Source organism: Aethalodelphis obliquidens, unplaced genomic scaffold (genome assembly GCF_003676395.1).
Source record: "Aethalodelphis obliquidens isolate GAN/ISIS:26980383/991018 unplaced genomic scaffold, ASM367639v1 scaffold1, whole genome shotgun sequence".
In the NCBI taxonomy this organism is placed as follows: domain Eukaryota; kingdom Metazoa; phylum Chordata; class Mammalia; order Artiodactyla; family Delphinidae; genus Aethalodelphis; species Aethalodelphis obliquidens.
In genome coordinates, this window is record NW_020837945.1 from 45494741 (window position 1) to 45514332 (window position 19592).

The window sequence follows — 19592 nt, forward strand, 5'->3', positions numbered from 1 at the left end:
CCGAGAGGTTTGTCTGCTCACCCGCCGGGGCGGGCGGGGCTGGGAGCTGAGGCTCCGGATTCCATCAGAGCGCCGGGAGAGGACTGGGGTTGGCAGCGTGAACACAGCCTGCAGGGTGTTAGTGCACCGCGGCTAGCCAGGAGGGAGTCCGGGAAAAAGTCTGGACCTGCCGAAGAGGCAAAAGACTTTTTCTTCCCTCTTTGTTTCCTGGTGCACAAGGAGAGGGGATTAAGAACGCTGCTTAAAGGAGCTCCAGAGACAGGCGCGAGCCGCGGCCAGAAGTGCGGAGCCCAGAGACAGACATGAGACGCTAAGGCCGCTGCTGCCGCCACCAAGAAGCCTGTGCGCGAACACAGGTCACTATCCACACCCCCCTTCCGGGGAGCCTGTGCAGCCCACCACTGCCAGGGTCCCGGGATCCAGGGACAACTCCCCCGGGAGAATGCATGGCGCGCCTCAGGCTGGCAAAGTCACGTCGCCCTCTGCCGCCGCAGGCCCGCCCCGCACTCCGTGACCCTCCCTACCCCCGGCCTGAGTGAGACAGAGCCTCCAAATCAGCGGCTCCTTTAACCCCGTCCTGTCTGAGCAAAGAACAGACGCCCTCCGGGGACCTACACGCACAGGTGGGGCCAAATCCAAAGCTGAGCCCCTGGGAGCTGTGAGAACAAAGAAGAGAAAGGGAAATCTCTCCCAGCAGCCTCAGAAGCAGCGGATTAAAGCTCCACAATCAACTTGATGTACCCTGCATCTGTGGAATACGTGAATAGACAACGAATCATCCCAAATTACGGAGCCGTGTGGATGAAAGGCTCTTGGTGCTACAGCCAAGGGTTAGTGCTGTGCCTCTAAGGTGGGAGAGCCAACTTCAGGACACTGGTCCACAAGAGGCCTCCCAGCTGCACATAATAACAAACGGCGAAAATCTCCCAGAGATCTCCATCTCAACGCCAGCACCCAGCTTCACTCAAAGACCAGCAAGCTACAGTGCTGGGCATCCTATGCCAAACAACTAGCAAGACAGGAACACAACCCTACCCATTAGCAGAGAGGCTGCCTAAAATCATAAGGCCACAGACACCCCAAAACACACCACCAGACATGGACCTGCCCACCAGAAAGAAAAGATCCAGCCTCATCCACCAGAACACAGGCACTAGTCCCCTCCACCAGGAAGCCTACACAACCCACTGAACCAACCTTAGCCACGGGGGACAGACACTAAAAACAACAGGAACTACGAACATTCAGCCTGCAAAAAGGAGACCCCAAACACAGTAAGATAAGCAAAATGAAAAGACAGAAAAACACACAGCAGATGAAGGAGCAAGATAAAAACCCACCAGACCTAACAAATGAAGAGGAAATAGGCAGTCTACCTGAAAAAGAATTCAGAATAATGATACTAATGATGATCCAAAATCTTGGAAATAGAATAGAGAAAATGCAAGAAACAGTTAACAAGGACCTAGAAGAACTAAAGATGAAACAAACAATGATGAACAACACAATAAATGACATTAAAAATACTCTAGATGGGATCAATAGCAGAATAACTGAGGTAGAAGAACGGAAAAGTGACCTGGAAGATAAAATAGTGGAAATAACTACTGCAGAGCAGAATAAAGAAAAAAGAATGAAAAGAACTGAGGACAGTCTCAGAGACCTCTGGGACAACATTAAACAAACCAACATTCGAATTATAGGGGTTCCAGAAGAAGAAGAGAAAAAGAAAGAGACTGAGAAAATATTTGAAGAGATTATAGTTGAAAACTTCCCTAATATGGGAAAGGAAATAGTTAATCAAGTCCAGGAAGCACAGAAAGTCCCATACAGGATAAATCCAAGGAGAAATACACCAAGACACATATTAATCAAACTGTCAAAAATTAAATACAAAGAAAGCACATTAAAAGCAGCAACAGGAAAAACAACAAATAACACAAAAGTGAATCCCCATAAGGTTAACAGCTGATCTTTCAGCAGAAACTCTGCAAGCCAGAAGGGAGTGGCAGGACATATTGAAAGTGTTGAAGGAGAAAAACCTGCAACCAAGATTACTCTACCCAGCAAGGATCTCATTCAGATTTGATGGAGAAATTAAAACCTTTACAGACAAGCAAAAGCTGAGAGAGTTCAGCACCACCAAACCAGCTCTACAACAACTGCTAAAGGAACTTCTCTAGGCAAGAAACACAAAAGAAGGAAAAGACCTACAATAACGAACCCAAAACAATTAAGAAAATGGGAATGGGAACATACATATCGATAATCACCTTAAATGTAAATGGACTAAATGCTCCCACCAAAAGACACAGATTGGCTGAATGGATACAAAAACAAGACGTATATATTTGCTGTCTACAAGAGACCCACTTCAGACCTAGAGACACATACAGACTGAAAGTAAGGGGATGGAAAAAGGTATTTCATGCAAATGGAAATCAAAAGAAAGCTGGAGTAGCAATTCTCATATCAGACAAAATAGACTTTAAAATAAAGACTATTAGAAGAGACAAAGAAGGACACTACATAATGATCAAGGGATCAATCCAAGAAGAAGATATAACAATTGTAAGTATTTATGCACCCAACATAGGAGCACCTCAATACATAAGGCAAATACTAACAGCCAGAAAAGGGGAAATCGACAGTAACACATTCATAGTAGGGGACTTTAACACCCCACTTTCACCAATGGACAGATCATCCAAAATGAAAATAAATAAGGAAACACAAGCTTTAAATGATACATTCAACAAGATGGACTTAATTGATATTTATAGGACATTCCATCCAAAAACAACAGAATACACATTTTTCTCAAGTGCTCATGGAACATTCTCCAGGATAGATCATATCTTGGGTCACAAATCAAGCCTTGCTAAATTTAAGAAAATTGAAATTGTATCAAGTATCTTTTCCGACCACAATGCTATGAGACTAGATATCAATTACAGGAAAAGATCTGTAAGAAATACAAACACATGGAGGCTAAACAATACACTACTTAATGACGAAGTGATCACTGAAGAAATCAAACAGGAAATCAAAAAATACCTAGAAACAAATGACAATGGAGACACAACGACTCAAAATCTATGGGATGCAGCAAAAGCAGTTCTAAGAGGGAAGTTTATAGCAATACAATCCAACCTCAAGAAACAGGAAACATCTCGAATAAACAACCTAACCTTGCACCTAAAGCAATTAGAGAAAGAAGAACAAAAAAACCCCAAAGTTAACAGAAGGAAAGAAATCATAAAAATCAGATCAGAAATAAATGAAAAAGAAAAGAAGGAAACGATAGCAAAGATCAATAAAACTAAAAGCTGGTTCTTTGAAAGGATAAACAAAATTGATAAACCATTAGCCAGACTCATCAAGAAAAAAAAGAGAGAAGACTCAAATCAATAGAATTAGAAATGAAAAAGGAGAAGTAACAACTGACACTGCAGAAATACAAAAGATCATGAGAGATTACTACAAGCAACTCTATGTCAAAAAAATGGACAACCTGGAAGAAATGGACAAATTCTTAGAAAGGCACAACCTGCCAAGACTGAATCAGGAAGAAATAGAAAATATGAACAGACCAATCACAAGCACTGAAATTGAAACTGTGATTAAAAATCTTCCAACAAAAAAAAGCCCAGGACCAGATGGCTTCACAGGCGAATTCTATCAAACATTTAGGGAAGAGCTATCACCTATCCTTCTCAAACTCTTCTAAAATATAGCAGAGGGAGGAACACTCCCAAACTCATTCTCCGAGGCCACCATCACCCTGATACCAAATCCAGACAAGGATGTCACAAAGAAAGAAAACTACAGGTCAATATCACTGATGAACATAGATGCAAAAATCCTCAACAAAATACTAGCAAACAGAATCCAACAGCACATTAAACGGATCATACACCATGATCAAGTGGGGTTTATTCCAGAAATGCAAGGATTCTTCAGTATACGCAAATCAATCAATGTGATACACCATATTAACAAATTGAAGGAGAAAAACCATATGATCATCTCAATAGATGCAGAGAAAGCTTTTGACAAAATTCAACACCCATTTATGATAAAAAACCCTGCAGAAAGTAGGCAAAGAGGGAACTTTCCTCAACATAATAAAGGCTATATATGATAAACCCACAGCCAACATTGTCCTGAATGGTGAAAAACTGAAAGCATTTCCACTAAGATCAGGAACAAGACAAGGTTGCCCACTCTCACCACTCTTATTCAACATAGTTTTGGAAGTTTTAGCTACAGCAATCAGAGAAGAAAAGGAAATAAAAGGAATCCAAATCAGAAAAGACGAAGTAAAGCTGTCACTGTTTGCAGATGACATGATACTATACATAGAGAATCCTAAAGATGCTACCAGAAAACTACTAGAGCTAATCAATGAATTTGGTAAAGTAGCAGGATACAAAATTAATGCACAGAAATCTCTGGCATTCCTATACACTGAGGATGAAAAATCTGAAAGTGAAATCAAGAAAACACTCCCATTGCAACAAAAAGAATAAAATACCTAGGAATAAACCTACCTAAGGAGACAAAAGACTGATGAAGAAAATTATAAGACACTGATGAAAGAAATGAAAGATGACATAAACAGTTGGAGAGATATACCATGTTCCTAATGAACCTAATGAAACTTCAAAGCTTTTGCACAGCAAAGGAAACGATAAACAAGACCAAAAGACAACCCTCAGAATGGGAGAAAATATTTGCAAATGAAGCAACTGACAAAGGATTAATTTCCAAAATTTACAAGCAGCTCATGCAGCTCAATAACAAAAAAACAAACAACCCAATCCAAAAATGGGCAGAAGACCTAGATAGGCATTTCTCCAAAGAAGATATACAGACTGCCAACAAACACATGAAAGAATTCTCAACATCCCTAATCATTAGAGAAATACAAATCAAAACTACAATGAGATATCATCTCACACCAGTCAGAATGGCCATCATCAAAAAATCTAGAAACAATAAATGCTGGAGAGGGTGTGGAGAAAATTGAACCCTCTTACACTGTTGGTGGGAATGTAAATTGATACAGCCACTGTGGAGAACAGTATGGAGGTTCCTTACAAAACTACAAATAGAACTACCATATGACCCAGCAATCCCACTACTGGGCATATACCCTGAGAAAACCATAATTCAAAAAGAGTCATGTACCAAAATGTTCATTGTAGCTCTGTTTACAATAGCCCATAGATGGAAACAACCTAAGTGTCCATCATCGGATGAATGGCTAAAGAAGATGTGGCACATATATACAATGGAATATTACTCAGCCATAAAAAGAAACTAAATTGAGCTATTTGTAATGAGGTGGATAGACCTAGAGTCTGTCATACAGAGTGAAGTAAGTCAGAAAGAGAGAGACAAATACCGTATGCTAACACATATATATGTAATTTAAGAAAAAAAAAATGTCATGAAAAACCTAGGGGTGAAACAGGAATAAAGACACAGACTTACTAGAGAGTGGACTTGAGGCTATGGGGAGGGGGAAGGGTAAACTATGACAAAGCGAGAGAGAGGCATGGACATATATACACTACCAAACTTAAGGTAGATAGCCAGTGGGAAGCAGCCGCATAGCACAGGGAGATCAGCTCGGTGCTTTGTGACTGCCTGGAGGGGTGGGATAGGGAGGGTGGGAGGGAGGGAGATGCAAGTGGGAAGAGATATGGGAACATATGTATATATATAACTGATTCATTTTGTTGTGAAGCTGAAACTAACATACCATTATAAAGCAATTATACTCCAAAAAGAATTTTTTTAAATAAACAGAAAAAAAATAAATAAATAAACTCAAAATGGATTAAAGACCTAAATGCAAGACCAGACACTGTAAAACTCTTAGAGGAATACTTAGGAATAACGCTCTTTGACAGAAACCACAGCAAGATCTTTTTTGACCCACCTCCTAGAGTAATGGAAATAAAAACAAAATAAACAAATGGGACCTAATTAAACTTAAAGCTTTTGCATAGCAAAGGAAATCATAAGCAAGATGAAAAGACAACCCTCAGAATGGAAGAAAATATTTTCAAATGAAGCAGCTGACAAGGGATTAATCTACAAAATATACAAACAGCTCATGCAGCTCAATATCAAAAAAAAACAAACAACCCAAGCAAAAAGTGGGCAGAAAACCTAAATAGACATTTTCCCAAAGAAGACATGCAGATAGCCAAGAGGCACATGAAAAGATGCTCAACATCACTATTAGAGAAATACAGATCAAAGCTACAATGAGGTATCACCTCGTGCCAGTCAGAATGGCCATGATCAAAAAATCTACAAACAATATAAATGCTGGAGTGGGTGTGGAGAAAAGGGAACTCTCTTGTACTATTGGTGGGAATATAGATTGATACAGCCACTATGGAGAACAGTATGGAGGTTCCTTAAAAAACTAAAAATAGAACTACCATATGACCCAGAATGTACCCTGAGAAAACCATAATTCAAAAAGACACATGCACCACAATATTCATTGCAGCATGATTTACAAAAGCCAGGTCATGGAAACAACCTAAATGTCCATCAACAGATGAATGGATAAAGAAGATATGTGGTACACATATACAATGGAATATTACTCAGCCATAAAAAGGAATGAAATTGGGTCATTTGTAGAATTGTGGATGGACCTAGAGTCTGTCATACAGAGTGAAGTAAGTCAGAAGAGAAAAACAAATATCGTATAGTAACGCATATATGTGGAATCTAGAAAAATGGTACAGATGGACCTATTTGTAGGGCAGAAATAGAGACACAGATATAGAGAACGGACATGTGGACATAGGAGAATGGGGAGAGGGACTGGGATGAATTGGTAATTGGGATTGACATATATACACTACCATGTGTAAAATAGATAGCTAGTGGGAACCTGCTGTATAGCACAGGAAGCTCAGCTCCATGCTCTTTGGTGACCTAGATGGGTAGGATGGGGGGTTGGGAAGGAGGTCCAAGAGGGAGGGGATATATATATATACATATAGCTGACTCACTTTGTTGTACATCAGAAACTAACACAGTATTGTAAAGCAACTCTACCCCAATTAAAAAACCAAAACAAAAACATCATGGTTCCCCAAATCTTCCTAGTCTTAGTTTGCTGGGATATAGTATGTCCCTATCTGGATTTTTGTCTTTCTGCACCAGGAGCCCTGTGGGAAACAGTCCTTTCAAAGGAAGCCAAATCTAGATCTGGATGCTACAGAACTTGGAGATCAAGAGATGTTACCAGAGGTCCTGCAGATTAAGCCTTCAGTTTCACTGACTCTAGAAACATAGCTTTTTGAGCTGAAAAGTACAATCACAAGTACTGAATCTAGTTTCTTTTTCTTAATGAGGAGACAGAGACTTTCCTAAGAGCAGAGCTTGTTTAGGACAGCGATGCAGTTCAGGTGACTCCTTCACTAATGCTCTTTCCACTACTTAAAAACTAAAGCATAGTTGCTTAGAAGGTGTTAATTATCTCAGTCTCAAGAAGTGTGACTTTTGGGAATTCCTTGGTGGTCCAGTGTTTAGGACTCAGCACTTTCACTGCTGAGGGCCCGGGTTCAATCCCTGGCTGGGAAACTAAGATCCCACAAGCCATGTGATGTGGCCAAAAAAAAAAAGGTGTGACTTTCAACTGTTAGGGCTAAAGATTTTCCAAACCATAAATCATATCATCAGCAACCTTTTAACCTATGAATCCTACACTTCATATTTTCCCCCATTTTGTCCACTCATTCAACAATCTGAAAGGTGGTAACCTACTAAGGGCAAGCACTCTCCCTTTTTATAGATCCTTGACATTCTATTTCAACTTCCAAAAAATGAGGTTAGAGAACTGTCTTAAGTGTAAGGTTTTAAGAAATTCTTCATCTTAAAGTTTGAAAGGAAACTTAGGTTTCCATGCCCTTATGATTTAAATTATAAATTAGCTTCGGAAAAATTGTTTTCTCTCTGTATCTTATTCTTTCATCACTCTGTCCCCCTCTTTTTCTAATGTACACTGAATTTCATTTGGATTTTGATTGTTTTTCACTGAATTATAAATTCTGTATGTTGAAAAATATTGACTAAGAAAATAGGTATAATATTATACATGTTATTGACTTATAACTACTTCTTTCCTTTCTTTTTTTCTTTTGCCTATGCAGACACAATCATTATATTGCATATCAGGAAAATACATTACCAGTGTTTTCAGTATTACTGTTTTATAAACCTAAACGTCCTAATATCTATAAGTAATCATTATCACAAAAAGTAAGGATATACTGGAACTCTTTGCTTCACCATCCCCCTTCAACCTGAAATTAAGGTCGGTGAATTGAATTTATCAACAAAGCCATCATGAATATTTAGAGGGAAGATAGAAGTAAAACCATTTCACAGTCCATTTACTAGTGTACATTTCAACCCTTGCTAAAATTTTGAGACAGTTTCTTTTAAAATAACTTTTTAAATAAGTAAATTCAATGTGCTTCTCTTTAGGAGTTGTTTAGCAGTGTTATAATAATGTGATTCCCTGCACAGCCCAAGCAGTCTTTGTTCAATAGTATTGTTCAGGGATATCTCAGTGTCTTCATATTGACTGTCTACTCCTTGTTTGCCTAGTTTAATAAAAGGTGCACATTGCCTGCTTTGATTCAGAAACTGTCAACACAATTGGAAAACTCATCAGATTCAGCAAGAGCAGAACAGTCTGCTACATGTCCCAACTGAGCCTTGTGTAGATTCTAGGCTGCTAAAAATTGCAGTGTCATTGACAAGGAACCAGTATGATCTATTTAGAATAACCAGTCAGGTTTTAGATGGTAATTTCTGACAGAATCTAATTTCTTCTACCTCTGCATAGAAGTTATCACTGCAGTCATTTTCATATTTTTTCACTTTGTTTTAATTTTCTTCTTACATTTTAAAAGAAAGGTATCACCTTGTATAACTCTTCTCCAAAGGATGACAGCCTACAGCTATCATAAAACCATACTGCTAACAAAATTCTCTCTAGTTAATTATCACCCCTTCATATCCTAAAACAATAAACCTCATTTAGTCTTTTAGACAAAACACCCCATATGCTCCTGGCTCCCTGTCAGTCCTTGACTAGGGAATCAGAAATACCTATAAAACAAAACTTCCCACAAAAGACATGTTAATGAAGATAAAGGTTAATATAAAGCTTTCATAGGTCACATATATGACAATTGGAGCTCACTCTTTGACTTGACAAGGCATTGTTTTAGATGCTGGGAACATATGGAAAAAAGAAACAGTTCCTGCTCTTGAACTCGGCTTGCCCAGCTGAGAGACTGCAAGTGTTTTGTAGTGGCCAAAGCAAAGGGGAAACAGGATGCAGCCAGAGGTGAGGACTGAGAGCCAGGGTCATGGCGAGCCACTGCAGAATTTCAGGAACGTGATCACAGTTTCACATCAGCAGGATTGCTTTGGGTGCACTACGGGAGATGATTGAGGGAGGAAAAGGAGAAACAAAAAGACTAGTTAGGCGGTTGTTGCAGTGATCAAAATGAAAAATAAATCATTTGAAGAGAGGATTAAAACTGGAGCAGATTTAAAATATATGAAGGTGGAATCAACGTGTCTTAAGTTAATTTTGAGCACCCGGAAAGGCAAAGGCCCAGATGACTCCCTGATCTCTGACGTAAATCACTGGAAGAAGAATGGTACCCTTTTCAGAGGACAGAAATGCCAAAGCAGGGGCTTTCCTGGTGACACAGTGGTTAAGAATCCACCTGCCAATGCAGGGGACACGGGTTTGAGCCCTGGTCTGGGAAGATCCCACATGCTGCGGAGCAACTAAGCCCGTGTGCCACAACTACTGAGCCTGTGCTCTACAGCCCAAGAGCCACAACTGCTGAGCCCACGTGCCACAACTACTGAAGCTCTCACACCGCAACTACTGAAGCCAGCATGCATACAGCCCATGCTCTGCAACAAGAGAAGCCACTGCAATGAGAAGCCCGCGTACCACAATGAAGAGTAGGCCCTGCTTGCCGCAGCTAGAGAAAGCCCGCACGTAGCAACGAAGACCCAACACAGCCAAAAATAAAGTTAATTGATTAATTAATTAATTTAATTAATGCCAAAGCAGGAACAGGGTTAGTTTTGAACAAAAACAATCATGGCACCTATATGACAACTTTATGAAGTGTTATGTCCCATAGACAATAGATGGAGAAATCTGGAGAGAAAGCTGAGCTGGAGCTTCAAGCATAAAAGTCATGAGCAAGTAGGTGAGAGGGAAAGCATGGAGTGTGTAAATGTGTAAGAGAGGCTCAAGAGCTAATTCTGGGAGAATGAGTCAGGTATGTGGCTCAAGACTCAGGACAGATTTTTCTCTACCACTATCATAATTCAGAGGCTACCATGGTGATAATTAGTCCATTCTGCAGGGCATTATTAGCTATGTGATATTGACCCAATCTGTTCATTAGTTTGAGCTTCAGTTTTCTTACCTACAAAATATGTAGAACCACACTCACATAGGTATCTTGAGATCTAAATAAGGTACGCTGTGTTAAAATACCTAGCCTGGAAATTGACATATAATAAGCTCTCAAAGTTTTATATGTTACTTGAATCCGAAGCCAGAAAGATCACAGAAAATTTAACTCATGGTCACTCCAGCCCCAAAATTGCTTCTCCTCCTTTGTCTTCTATCTTTACTAGTTGACCAAGCCAAAAACCTAGAAGTCATTCTTCTCTTCTCCCTCTACTTCCATACCCAATTTCACCCTAATCCCGCATTCCTGTCGGATCAGTCTATTTCTTGTACCCCACGTCCACTGCTTTCACTAAGACCATCTGACCTCTCTCCTGGATCACTGCAAGCCTCCTTCAGGCTTCCCATGCCCTCCGATGCACTCTTCACATTGCAGCCAGAGTGAGCTTCCAAAAGATAAATCTAATGTCATTTACTTGCTAAAACCCTTTGCATAAAGTCTGTATTTATAGCATGTAAAATCATTCATGATCTCAAGAAATATAGTTTTTACTTAACCTTTGAGCCTCAAATCTCACCATTCCTCTCTTTGAAGACTCTATTCTAGCTGCAGAAATCTACTTTCATTCCCTGATCAGGTCACATCTCCTCTCTTGGACCCATCTAGTCTAGTCGACCCTGCTACCCTCTACATTCAGTTCACCTCCTCTGAGAGGCCTCCCCAAGGCTGTGTTAGGTACTCCTCTGAAAAGCTTCCATAACTCCCTGTTCTACGTGGCACTTACCATATTCAGACTCCTTCGTCACCTTCGCTAGATTATACATTTCCTAAAGACAGAAATATTTCTTACTCATTATGTTATCCCTTATACACGGTATGCTCAATAGTATATTTTAAGTGATTAATATAGATCTGTTTGGATAAATAAATTAAAATTCCATTAGAAAGATGTTGTATCTTTTAACCATCTTCGTGAATCATATTGCTTAAATCTCTTCTCTAGCTACCTTCAAAACCAGAATTTTTACGTGTGTGATCTTCAACAAATTAAACCTCTCTGTGTTTAAATTCCTTGTCTGTAAAATGAGGATAACAATAGTGCCTACCTCATAGTATTACTGTAAGGATTAAAAGAGTTGATGCATGTAAATCATTTAGAAATGGCACCTGGAAGTTTCCAAGAGCTTTCAGTAATTGTTAGCTGTTATTATTATTGTCACTGTTGTTACTGTTGTTATTAATATTTTCCTATAAGGTGGGAACTTCAGGTTTGACATCTGTCATGAACCAGGGCTCAGGACATATTTCACAAAGTCACAAGTTAAAGAACAGAGGAAGCTTTAAAGCCAGAGGTCAGCAAGAAGCAATGTCATGAGTCCCTGAACCTCCCACTCTCCCCACAGAAAGGCATTCTGGGACCAGACACGTTGCTGAACACATTATGGATAAAGGTTCCAGGTGAAGGACCACACTTTCTTGTCACTCTATCTCCTTACAGGCCAATCATGAGAGCAACTTTGTCAAAAGAGAGTAAACAGCCTGCTTGACACCAAGCAGGCTGGATGTGAGTGTCAGCTGTTTACAGAAGTTGTCTGGAAAAGTCAGCTCCCCAGCAGCTAAGGACGTTTGGGTCAATGGGAAATAGTAAACCTTCTGGACAGGAGTAAGAAACCACCAGTCTTTACAGGAAGCTGATGTGCCCTCTGTCTTAGACAAGAGCAAGGCCCAATCTCACCTGGCTGTTGTCTAGCCAAACCAGGAGAAATTATATCATTTTGAACAATACTACTTGATGCCCCAGTTTTTTATTAATATTTCCTTCTGAGGTACTTCAAATGCTGTCATGCTTCTGCTTTGAATCCATCTTGGGTAGCTTGAGACTCCAGGTTTTCTAAGAGTCTAATCTCTATCAAGACAAATCCCAAAATTTCTTCTAATAGCTTTTGTTTTTGTCAATAACATTTATTAATGTATCAGGCACCATACTAAGGGATGAGAATACAAAATATAGGGACATAATTCCTTCTTTTATGTATGTTTAGCCTGAGAGGAAGCAGATCAAATATTATAATACAATGTAACAGATGCAATAATAGAAATGTGTGCAGGACTCAGATGCACTCAGAAATTACTCTGTTCAGCCAGAGATTACATTTTGCAAACTATGAAGTAAATATGTTTTTGATTTACCCAGAATATAAAGCTTAGGATCCAAGTAAAAACATTGAAGCCCAATTAGCAGATGTATAACAATAGATAAAATGGTAATCATCACTCATAAAATTACATCAGTTGATATAAAATTGGAGAGGAAGATGTTATCATGAGAACTGAAAAGCATTCCTGGGGAATGGCCAGAGGAAAAGTTTGGAAGCTAAAAGAAAGAAAGTTCAAATTTCAGCTCTGCCACCTATGCTGTGTGAATTTAGGCAAGTTTCCTAACATCTCTGAGTCTAAATTTTCTCATTTAAAAATAGGTATAATAATAACTACCATATTGAGTTATTTTAAGCAGTAAATGAAGAAAACTATGCAAAGCATCTAGCACATGATGCTCAATAAAGGCAGCTAATTTTTTTCTCAGACTATAACTTCACTTGTCATCCATTTTATTCTATGCACTTACAATTAGGTAACTGTGAAATTGACTAGAGAGCTCTCCTGGGGTGGGATTTTCAAGTCTTTCTATAATGGAGTTCTATCCTATTTTTCTTAGTTACTTTTCAAAACTATCCACAGTAGTTTTGATGCATTATAAGCATTTTTATACACATCCTGTTTTACTAAAATGTGTTGCAAAATGTCTTAAAATTCAAGCCTAATTGGTAGCAAAAGTAGTCAGAAAACAGATAAGAAAAAATCCTATTCAATAACAGAATATAAAATGAACAGAAAAAAGCTAGTATCCTGACAGGTTAAAGTGTTTTGGTCACAAAGACACAGATGGGATTATGAGACATTCCCTATTACGAAAAAAAGCTAAAGCTTAGCAGTTAAGAGGTTCCTGAAGGCATATTTTTCCTTCTTTTTACAGACTGCCTCTAGCATAAATTATAGATATTTTAGAGTCATGTCAAATAGTGTCAATTAAAAAAGAAATTAAAAGGAGATGTGGTTTTTTTATTATTATAGAAAATGAAATTGTGTAGATGGTGGTACGATAAAGAGAGCACTGATAACAATATTTACACTTACATTTTTGTATTTCTGTTGTTGGCACAGGGAAGAGGTAAGCTTGAATTGTGCCTGTCTTTAAATATTCGTCTGTCCCTCAATTTTCCCACATCAAAAATGGGGGAAATATCAACGGAAAAGCTTGGGTCCTAGCCCACCAGACACCTCCATTTTGAGGGGCAGGGGGAAGATGCCTACACAGGACCATAAGATGCACCTTTTAAAAGACTTCCATTTTTCCTCACAAGGTGGCATTTTAGAGAGGGGGGGCTGTGGATTTCAGAGAGCCTGCCCTGCTTTAGGCAAATCCTGAGCAACAATCCTTTAAAAACCCTCCCAGAGAACCACCTAGTCTATAAAAATGTGGTTCCAGTTCAGTGCCTTCTCTATGCAAAGTTTTTCTTTTTAACTGTTTTGTTAAATTTTAACAATTGGGGAATTTTGAAAACTTCTTTACACACTTCCTTGCCTTCTTAAAATAAAAGCAGACAAATGTTAAAAAAAAAAAAAAAAGAAGGGGGTAAATAAACCCTTTCCTTTGTCTTTCTCCCAGAGACAATGTAAGAATAGTCACGTGAATACCTTTGAACACTTTATTAAAAAATAAGCTACATAAATTCCAGGTCAACTTTATTGCATTGTTAGGAAATTCCCAGTGGGTAGTATATTAAACAGAGAAATAGAGAAATATCTTACCTTATCTTATATGTGATTTCCTAAGTACAATAAAAATAATAATAATACAGTTATGGCTTATCTTATACAGCCAAAGTTAACTTTGGCTTCTTATCCTGTCCCTAAAGCTACACTGTCCTGTAGAGTAGCCACTTGCCACATGTGGCTATTTAAAATTTAATGTCAATTAATTAAACTAAAACTAAAAATTCAGTTCCTCAGTCTTACTAGCCACATTTCAAATGCTCAATAGCCACATGTGACTACTTGCCACCATGTTGGACAGAGATAACATTTCCGTCATCATGGAAAGTTCTATTGGAGAGTACTGGCCCAGAGGATACTCAGGCTGAATGTCCTGTTGCTCTGTGGCCTTAAGCTGGGCACTGATAGCATTTCAAAGATTAAATGACCTTAGAAGTTCTGAAAGGACTTCATAATCACATCAGTGTCAGACTAAGGGAAAGACAGAAGTAAGTGAAGAAGAATTAAACAGGCAGAGACTTCCCTGGTGGCACAGTGGTTAAGACTCTGTACTCCCGATGCAGGGGGCCTGGGTTCGATCCCTGGTCAGGGAACTAGATCCCACGTGCATGTCACAACTAAGAGTTCGCATACCACAACTAAGGAGCCCACGTGCCACAACTAAGGAGCCCGCCTGCTGCAACTAAGACCCGGTGCAACCAAATAAATGAAATAAAGAATTAACTAGACAGTAAAGAAGAAAGAAGGAAGGATGGCTACAAAAAGGATACTCACTGACATTATTATAAAGGGATAAAAAATGAATCAGGAATTCAGTGCTTCTGCAGAAGTACAGTTTTACTTAAAACATTTGTCACATGTGGTTTGTATTAAATGCATCAATCTTAGACTAAATTTCTGATGTCCTAATTGGGTTTTGAGGCATTCCAGCTAAATCACACAAAAACTATTTCTGGACAATTGGGATGAAATTTAACCTCCCATATGTATACCACAAATTTTAAAAACATATTTTTCCTCTCAAGGGGGGTCAGCAGATGCTACGAAGATACTTGCAATTCTTGTTCACAACTTTCGTATTTATCCTCGTCTGGACTACATGTACTCACAAGTAGTTTTCATGCTTACCAATGTTTTGGCTTCCACTTCCTCTATAAAAGGAATTATAACTTAGCATATGTATTACTTGTACCCAAAAGTAAGAGAATAACCTGTGTATGTTTGCATTTAGGTCATTCTGTCCATTGAAGAAGGTTACAGACTTCCGGCTCCCATGGGCTGTCCAGCATCTCTACACCAGCTGATGCTCCATTGCTGGCAGAAGGAGAGAAATCACAGACCAAAATTTACTGACATTGTCAGCTTCCTTGACAAGCTGATCCGCAATCCCAGTGCCCTTCACACCCTGGTAGAGGACATCCTTGTGTAAGATGCATAATGTTGATTTTTCCCCTTGAAAATCATAATTTCTTTCAGGCTGTAGACAAGACTAACAGGTAAAGAGGAGGAAGTTTGCCTTGATAACTGTCTAGTTGTCTACCTTTTAGAATATTCTGTATAAACCATATTTTATTTATCAGCTGAAAAAGCAGTTTATTAACATTTAAAAAAATGATTTTTTCCCACAAGAAAACAAGTTCCCCTTTCCTTTTGTCCATATCTAATCTTTCTGAATCACTTTTTAAATATTTTTTCCTGTGTGGGTCTATGGTATTTCTAATTCCTTTCTTGACTTACTGATTTTCTTCTTACCTTTATAAGAAGAAAATCTTATGTGTGTGCGTGTGTGTGTGTGTGTGCGTGTGTGTGCAACCCCTTTAATTTTCTTGTCCATTCTATATTCTATTCCTCTCTTTGAAATGGCAAGCAAGACAGGGGCAATTTGTGAATCAGCCAGGAGCAAGGATGTCTCCTGCTGATATGATCACACCCAGCTGTTGTTACCTTCCATTGCTAAAACCAGAGAAAGACGGATGACAAGACAAGAAAATGAAAGCACTCATCCACCATTTTATAAAAGTCAGTAGCGTTGAGAGATCTACCCACTTCTCTCTGAAAAGCAATTATAAGAGGGAAAGTAGAAGAAAAAAAAAAAAAACTGCCATCTATGTCTGAACATATAACATTTAAAATATTGTTAAGTTGAAAATAGATTTCTTTAGGCCAAATTGGACTTACAAATAACCAAAGCGTTTTCAAAGCTTACTTTCCTGACTCAGGGGATGGCCAATAGGATATACAGATGTTCAACTTTAGGTCACAAGTTCAAGTCAGTGCAGGTTTTAGTGACAATAAAGCCAAAGGCTCTTCAAGAACTACTTGAAACAGACCTCAGTTCATAGCAGAGCATAGAAGAGTTCACCTCTAAATCACTAATTGGCAGCCTCAGTAAAGTGAAGCCAAGCATGAAATAGCTAGAGATTAAACTATTATTCTAGCCCGTCTTCCCTAAAGCAGTCCAGCACAGGAGGCTGTAATGGTGAGAGTGGGCGTGGGGGCCATTTTGAATTTTATCGTAAAAGCAATGGGCAGCCATTGAAGAATTTTAAGCAAGAGAAGGGCATGATCACATTTGCATTTCTGAAAGATCACTCTAGGGCTGATTTAAACTAAAAGTGTAAAGCAAGGAGCAAGATGGGAAACAGAGAGAGTTATATGTTTTCAGCAATCCAAGCTAGGAAAGGTCAGGGCCTGACTTATGAAATGAGAATAAGTTTGGAGTCAGGAGATAAGAAAATGGATTTATTACTAGATAAGGAAAACGAATGTGTCTTGGTCATTGAGTGAACAAGGAAGGAGGAGAAAAGAATCAAGATATTTGTCAGGTTTCTTTCTTAGACAAGTTGGTTGATGGTATTACCACTGAGAGAGAGGGAGAAGGACAAGTTTTTGGAATAGGAATGAGACCATTTCATGCATATTGAGTGGAAGATTCCTGTGGGACATCTAAGTGAAGATATCCAGTAGGCACTTATATTTATATAGGTTGAACTCAGTTAAAAATATCTGGGCTAAAGATGTAGATTTGGAGATCATCAGCATATTGATTGTACCTGAAGCTTTAAGCATAGTTAAGATAACCCATGGAGAATATAAAGAATAAAAAGAAATAGGAAAAGAATGCAAACCTTTGGAACACCAAGGTTTAAGAAATGAATTGAAGATGTGTACCCAAAGGAGACTGAGAAAGGAGAGCCAGACAGATAATCAGGAAAACAGGGAAAGCACAGTATCCTAGAAGCCAAAAAAAGGAGACAGTTCCTAGGAGTTTAATGTCCAAGGCTTTATGAAGCTCCCTTAAGATAAAAATGAAGTGTGTCCATTGGATTTAGCAACTATGTGTTTCGGTTTCATGGGCGGCCTTTGCAAGAGCATTTTCACTAGCATCATGTAAGACAAACCCAGTGGGGGAGGAGTGAATGTGAGGTCAGAGAGAGGCGCTGTACAAAGTACCAAGTCCAGTACCGTTTTCTCAAAAAATTTGTATCTGAAAAGAAAGAGAAGTGGTTAGAGAAAATGTGTCTTGTGTTTTGTTTTTGTATGTTTTATTGAAGAGATGAGCATGCTTTAATAATGAAGAGAAAGAACTACTAGAAAGGGATCATGGAGTGAGTCTGAAATCATTTAATCTGGACCTCTTGTGGTTTAGGGTCAACGGACTCCACAGCCAGTGCCCGTCAACAGAGCTCTCTGACTGTTCTGTGGCTGTAGACGCAGGCAGGTAAGAGCCTTCTTTTTGAAGAAAAGCAGATAAAACAATTTCTTCCCTGCTTTTTCAAGATAATGAATCTTCCTCGTATTTGGAAAATAATGATAAAGAATTTAAGATGAGAAAATATCAAAAAGTCCAAATGAACCAGAGGTAAAGTCAGTATGAGGGCTGGTGACTGAGGGCCAGAAGTTTTGCTTTAACTGGGTAGGCAATAATCCAGTGGACAGGCCAGAGAAAGGCAGGCTCCGCGATGGTGCTTCCACACGTGGGCCAGGAGTTGGGCTTTATATAAAGTTGGCAGTTTGATTCAATTCTAAAGTCTGATCTCTGGGACTTCCCTGGTGGTCCAGTGGTTAAAGACTTCGCCTTCCAATGCAGGGGGTGTGGGTTTTATCCCTGGTTGGGGAGCTAAGATCCCACATGCCTCGTGGCCAAAAATCCAAAACATAAAACAGAAGCAATATTGTAACAAATTCAGTAAAGACCTTAAAAATGGTCCACATTAAAAAAAAAAAAATCTTAAAAAAAAAAAAAGTCTAATCTCTGGGGAACCAAATGGAAGTTTTTGTGACTGATTTGCTATCCTTGTTTCTGACAAAGATATATGTGCTACCCTTAATATACTTTTGTTTGGGAAACAAAAAGAACCAGAGTTCTAAGGGTATCGTGCCTGAATCTTTATCAGTATTCTTGTTTTCAAAGCAGTCTGAGTGGGTTTCCCTTGTCCACCCCCTCACCCCCAGTGCCACCCACCTACCCTGATCCCAGAGCACTGAGACCGTTTAGGGAGAAGAGATGTGGTAGATTGAAGGATAGCAATGTTAGCTACAGAATGTCTGGTTTGTTTTATGCTTACAAAACTGTGACATTGCCACTCCAGCCCCCAACTTCCAAAACCCAGTCACTTGTCCCAGAGTGATGTTGGACTAAGGAAACATGATGGGGTATAGAATTGCAGTCTTTCCTCCCATGTATCTCTCAAGCAGGTAAAGGAGTCTAAGAGTACAATTCACAGCAGCTCTTATTAAACTCTCCTGTACGCTCCTTTTCTCTAATATCCCCAAACTCCCAAAGTTCTCTCACACTCCTATACTGACATAACTCTCTCACCCACTAGGTCCCCATGGTTTTTATTCCACTCTAATTGCTTTTTTTCTCAAGAATTCACCTGAGAAGGTTTTATCCATTCTCTTGACAGAGTAGTAAGAGGGGAAGAAATTAAGGTGACAAAGAGGGGAGAGGAAAGCTGAGAAACCCACAGCTTCATCATTTTATACCAGCATATTGGAAATTTCATAGACCTTATATCTGTAATTTTTCTTTCAAAGGACAGAATACCCAGTAGAAAAAAAAATTGTTGGTCAGAGAAGGCTTTTATTATTTAGAACAACCACTCCAAATAATGCTGACATTCTTGTGCCTGACACACTCCCATGGGAGTATTCAGAGCTCTGTGAAGTCCCCAACCTTCTTGCTTTCTCTGCTACTCAAGAAAGCATATGGATATATAAGTGAATGTAATGATATAAGTACAACCTTACATCCAATTG

The 19592-nt window shown here is 39.1% G+C and overlaps 1 protein-coding gene across 1 annotated transcript in view; it reads left to right on the forward strand.

The window, feature by feature from the left end:
* The window catches only part of EPHA6 (EPH receptor A6), an 861061-nt gene that overhangs the window by 831978 nt on the left and 9491 nt on the right, over positions 1 to 19592 (forward strand). The window contains exon 16 of the mRNA XM_027102862.1: positions 15562 to 15755. Within this exon, the coding sequence (XP_026958663.1) occupies positions 15562 to 15755 (194 nt within the window). The remainder of the gene's footprint in view (positions 1 to 15561; positions 15756 to 19592) is intronic.